Source organism: Narcine bancroftii, chromosome 13 (genome assembly GCF_036971445.1).
Source record: "Narcine bancroftii isolate sNarBan1 chromosome 13, sNarBan1.hap1, whole genome shotgun sequence".
NCBI lineage: Eukaryota > Metazoa > Chordata > Chondrichthyes > Torpediniformes > Narcinidae > Narcine > Narcine bancroftii.
Window position 1 is genome coordinate 79,076,556 of NC_091481.1, and position 6,000 is coordinate 79,082,555.

The 6,000-nt window shown below is 51.2% G+C and overlaps 1 protein-coding gene across 1 annotated transcript in view; it reads right to left on the reverse strand.

The window, feature by feature from the left end:
• Positions 1-4,635, reverse strand: part of LOC138748659 (actinia tenebrosa protease inhibitors-like) — a 43,078-nt gene extending 38,443 nt beyond the window's left edge. Inside the window, exon 1 of the mRNA XM_069909211.1 lies at positions 4,172-4,635. Within this exon, the coding sequence (XP_069765312.1) occupies positions 4,172-4,550 (379 nt within the window). The 5' untranslated portion in view covers positions 4,551-4,635. The remainder of the gene's footprint in view (positions 1-4,171) is intronic.
• Between the last annotated feature and the right edge of the window lie 1,365 nt (positions 4,636-6,000).

Below are 6,000 nucleotides of genomic sequence, written 5' to 3' on the forward strand. Positions count from 1 at the left end.
AAATGTGAGAGTCTCCCCCAAGTTCTCAAGGCTACCCCTCACATTCCAAAGGCAAGCAGGGTTGGGGAGGTTTGCCCACTGAAAATTGCCCCTCGTGAGTAGAACATAAAACATTGCAGCACAGTATAGACCCCTTGGCCTATGAAGCCCATCCATATACACAACTACCAAAAAAAGACTCTCCCTACCTCATGACCCTCCAGTTTTCTTTCACCCATGTGCCTGTCTAACAGTCTTTTAAATGCTCCCCATTGTTCCAGCTAGCGTAGGAGTGGGGGAGAATTCGGGTGGAGTTGATGGGAATGTGGGGAGAATAAAAATGGGATTAATGAGATTTGGATGTTTGATAACACCACTGAGAGGTAGTCTCTGTTTCTGTGTCGAGGTGTTCTATGTTACCTAGGTATACACAGCACAAAATACAGTGGTCCCCCTAATCTACAGTTTCAGTTACCCATGATCCAAAAGTAATAAATGGAAAATTCCTGTGGAGAGAGAGCGGGGCAGTGGGATCAGTGTGGGGACAGACACAGGGCACTGGGGAGAGAGTGGGTCTCTGCCCACACGATTATTCTGCCTGTTCACACCAAGTTGGGGCCATGACACCTGCCTGCTCTCAATTGGATGCAATGGCTGCCCATAGATCAGCCTGGCCCTACCACACAGAAACCATCCATCTCGGAAAGGCCAAGTGTGTTATTCCTCTTGTCAACAACACTCCCTCTTGCATCACTGCTCAAACCGGTTTGGAAGCTGGAATTTGGAAGTGTTTGATTTCACATTTATATTCAGACTGAAGGTAGATTAACTATTTCACTCCCGCCTTCTGGAAACTAGCTGGACTTGCAGGTGACACGGCAACCTCAATGCTCCTCTTGCTACAGAGCTGTCTGTGGGGAGTTTGCACAGTCTCTCTGTGACACCCGCGTGCTCCAGTTCCCTCCCACATCCCAATGATCTGCAGAGGGGTAGGGGCTGATTACCCTGGAGTGTTGGTGAAGTGATATAATCCGGGTGGGGGTTGCAGTATTAATCACAAAATAAAAGTGAGTGATGAGAATCCCAAGATATTATAGTCTAGATTGAAGCGAAATGCCAACTTAAAAATGGGCTTTATCCCTCCCGAACTTCCTCTAACTTTTAAAGGTCCTAAGAATACAAGAAATAGGAGCCATTTTGCCCATCGATCCTGCTCTGCCATTTAATGACATCGGATTGATCTGATGATAGGCTCATCTCCACCTTCCTGTCTCTTCCCCATATCCCTGAATTCCCCATCGATGGTAAAAAAAAAATCTATCCAACCTGGTCTTAAATATATACATTTACTGAGGTTGTCTCCATTGCCTCAGTGGGCAGCGATTCCACAGATTCACCACCCTCTGGGAAAAGCAGTGTCTCCTCGTCTCCACCCCGAATCTTGAGGCTACGTTCCTATCTCCTCTACCAATGGAAGTAGCTACCTATACATTATCAATGCCTCTCATAATTTTATACGCTTCTATAAGATCCCCTCTCATTCTTCTAAATTCCAGCGAGTACAGTCCCAGACGACTCAATCTCTCCTCATAGACCAATCCCCTCATCTCTGGAATCAACCTGGTGAACCTCCTCTGCACTGCCTCCAAAGCCAGTTCAACCTTCCTCAAGTAAGGAGACCAGAACTGCAGTTCTCCAGATACGGCCTCGCCAGCTCCTCCCTGTTCCTAAGCTCAATCCCTCCAGCTATGAAGGCCGGCATTCCAATGTCTTGTCAATCCTGTTTGTTGAGAAAGGGTCTGATAAAAATTGCTGAAAGTGGGATTGAACAGACCACAGAACAATCCAGGAGACAGAAGCAATTTGATCCAATTTTCCTGGAGGCCAGTTGCAAATATACCATGAACTTCTACCTGGATTAAAGGACGTGGCGGGGGGGGGGGGGAGGGGAGGGGGAAACCACTTTACAGCCACACACCTTCGGGACATGGAGAGGGACACTCTACCCTCTGCCCGAACCCTCTGCTGCCATCAGGAAAGAGGTATCGGCGTCACAAGACTCGCACCAGCAGGTTCAAGAACAGCTACCACCCTTCCACCATCAGGCTCCTCAATGATCAGACTCAGAATTTATTGTCGTGAACAAGTCATGAACAAGCAGTATCATACATTATAACCATCTGACGACAAATACTATTCAAAATATAGTGCACAAAAAGTAAGGCAGTGTCTTTGGTTCATTGATCATTCAAGAGGACTATGGTCGATGGGCGAGTGGTCTCTGCCCACACAACTATTCTGCCTGTTCACACTAGGTTGAGGCCATGACAGCCGCCTGCTCTCAGTTGGATGCAATGGCTGTCACAGAACAGCCTGGCCCTACCACACAGGAACCATTCCCCTCGGAATGGCCCAGAGCATTATTCCTCCTGTCAACAACACTCCCTCTTGCATCACTCTCAAACCGGTTTCTGCTCAACAACAAACTCCATCAGGGTTTTACTTATCCACATTTTTTAACGCTCGAGGTGCAACGTACAAGCCGCTTTCGGGCGGAAGAGCTGGGAGGATGCGGCTGAGGGGGCATTCAGGTGGCTAGCACCGGGAAGGCCCACAGCGGGGAGAGGCAATGCGGAGTGAACGCCGGTAGTCCCGCCCCACTTTTCCTCTCTGCATTGCACACTATGCCATCGGGGCTCTGTGATTAGTAAGGGATGGTTTAAGGTGGGAATCGCTGCTCTCGACCCAGTTGTTCCTGAAATATTTTCCTTGAGAAAAATTGCCATTGGCCCATTTCCTTCAGAGGGATGAAACCGTGCACATAACGAGTCAATGAGGGAGAATTAAGATAGTCGTTTTCAAGCTGTTTCTTCCCACCCACGTACCAACCATAAGCAATCCCTTACTGATCACAGAGCACCTCTTACTCAAGGTGGAAAGAAAAAAAGGCTGAGAACCGAGTCCTGCTGTCCAAATCTGAAAGTGAGCCCCCAAGAGCCACGCAGTTTAAGCGCTACCCATGTTGGTAGCAACAGGTTTTCTTAAAAATATTTTTTAATTTCTCACTTCACCAGAAATGTATCAATATATACAAATATTCATCATTAAAATATACAGTGACATTTTCATGTTTCCTCCCCTTCCTCCCTACCCCCCCCCCATGTAAAGTAATAAAGAAAAGACAAAAAATAAAAGAAGAGAAATGGGTAATTCCACATTTAAGAGCTCATCTCGGATCACCTTAAGAGATGGAGATCTGTGTATGGTTCCCAAATTTGTTCAAATAAAGTATGTCTTGTAGGCAATTGTTTTCCTAATGTTCATTTCTATTGTGTATCTTTAAGCTTCCCTCCATTTTCATTATGCACTTTGTTTTCACCGTAAATCTTTTTTTTTGGGGGGGGGGGGCTCCGTCTCATTTTAAGCCTAATTCTTTCTCTTTTATATTGTTTAACAGAAAGATTCCTGGATCTTTTTTTTGTAATTCTGTTTAATATTCAGTTTAAATCCTCCCAAAAGCCCTTTGTACGTGCCCCAAATTGCGTGGAGTATCCCAATTTCTTGCCTGCAGCTCAAGCACCTCATCCCTCGTCGAGGTGCAACGCACAAGCCGCTTTCGGGCGGAGGAGGCATTCAGGTGGCTCACCCCATCACCCCCCCCACCACCACAACAACAACAACAAGCGGTGTGAACGCCGGCTCCTGTTGTCCCGCCCCGCTTTCAGGTGCCCAGGTGATGGAGGGGAGCGCTGGGAAGCGGAGAATGTACCTCCCCGAGGAGGGTTGGGTCGGGTCAGAGTTCTCTGCTCTCAGGTGGCCTCCCCACAGCCACATTCAGGTATTTGAGGCGGCTTTACCTTGCGGGGGTGGTATCCTGGCCACCTGAAAGCGGCTACAGTCTATGTAACCAATTGTGAGACTATTTATTGTAACCAACTGTGAATCTATTGGGTTCCTCTGTATCGTCCCTTCCACGTTTCGTTCTTTATTCCTCTATGTCACCCCCCCACCCCCACCGCCCCCTATCCCCCATCCCCCTAGCCCCCACCCCCCTAGCCCCCACCCCCCCTATCCCCCACCCCCCACCCCCCTTAGCCCCCACCCCCTATCCCCCATCCCCCACCCCCCCTCCCCCCTCCCCCCTCCCCCCTCCCAGCCTGGATTTCTCAATGGGTAGCAGCGACAGGTTTACCTGGCGGAGTGGCCGCGTCCAGCGCACCGTACCCTTTCAAGTTGGCCTCGACTCCCGGGCTGGGGTCCAGGGCGCACACCGGCGTCCGACCCACGGTGCAGTCGACGAGCAGGCAGAGCGCCCGTCCCGGCCCCTTCTCGTCCACCAAGGCCAGGTCGCAGCGCCGGGACGCGCAGCAGTGGGACCGGCAGGCGGCCGAGCCGCTCACCGGCCGCGCGTCCAGCAGCTCGGCGCCGAGGCGCAGGCTGCCCGGGCGCAGGGTGAAGCCCTGGCTCGTCTTGTACGATCGCAGACACTCCTCCTCGGCTGTCGCGGCGGCGGCCCAGAGCAGCCAGAAGGCGCAGGCGGCGGAGCGCACCTGGACTCCCCTCTTGCCCATCCCGCCGCTCCCGGGGACGAGGACGCAACTGAAAACCGGGCAGGGCTCTCTCCGCGCACCTGGACGCCAGAGGGAACTCGCTACATCTTCCCGAGATCCCTCCCCTCTGCTGGCAACCGCTCCCTCCCCTCTGCTGGCAACCGCTCCCTCCCCTCTGCTGGCAACCGCTCCCTCCCCTCTGCTGGCAACCGCTCCCTCCCCTCTGCTGGCAACCGCTCCCTCCCCTCTGCTGGCAACCGCTCCCTCCCCTCTGCTGGCAACCGCTCCCTCCCCTCTGCTGGCAACCGCTCCCTCCCCTCTGCTGGCAACCGCTCCCTCCCCTCTGCTGGCAACCGCTCCCTCCCCTCTGCTGGCAACCGCTCCCTCCCCTCTGCTGGCAACCGCTCCCTCCCCTCTGCTGGCAACCGCTCGCCCTCCCCTCCGCTGGCAACCGCTCGCCCTCCGCACAAAGCCCAGTCCCACAATAAAGCCGGAGAAGGGGCTGAACAGAAAACTTTGGAGCGTCTCGAAACTTTCTCTCGCGTCACAATAGCCCACCCAGGTCCTGACTTTTGTGATGTGTCAAATCCAGCCGCAGCGTTCATTGGGGTGGGGGGGGGGGGGTGGGGGGGGGGGTGGGGGGGGGGGGGGGGGGGGGTGGGGGGGGGTGGGGGGGGGCGGTGGAGAGATATTTGGACCCATTATTAAAGACGCTTTGGGGGATGCTGCTTCTTGCAAGAGGGACCACTTCCCCCACTTGTGTTGCTTCCTCGTTCTTTAAAATTGCTACTTCCCCAATTCTGTCATTTGAGAGAGGGTTATGGAAACTCCATGCTGACTAGAAGGGCCCATGGGCTGTTTCCGTACTGTTGCTGTTATATGGTTATATAACAACACAATTATAGATTTTTTTTTCTTTTTATCCCCCAAAAGAAAGAGAGAAAACACCTGAATTCCTAACATATTATTCTATACCATGTTATGAGCCCAGAGGACCCCAGCAATAGATATTCACCGAGAAATGGTTAAAAGTTGTTTTTAATTATCTTTAAACATGAAAATAGAAACAAACGTTAACTTGTATATTATTATTAACTTACTTAACCCCCTTCTAGTTCTAAGCACACACGTGTGTCATGTGTGGTAAGTTTAGAAAAGTTCTTTGGTTCACAGTCCAATCTCACTTCTCATTCTTCCAAGTTCACTGGTTGCAGGCAATTCTTATACTGGATGGGCACAGAATTTAACGTGTGTAAAGTTCACCAGACTTTGGTGCTCAAAAGGTCAATGGTTACTGTCGGAAAGTTCTTGTCAGTTTTGTAGAGAGAAAGATGTGTTGTTCCAAGACATCCAGAACTGACGTACTTCCCTCAGTCACCTCCGTGTCTTGCCGATGAAACTTGCCCCATCAGGATTCTCCAGATGATAACCTCTTTCTTTCAGGTTATCACAGAGTTCCTTTCTGTTTTAC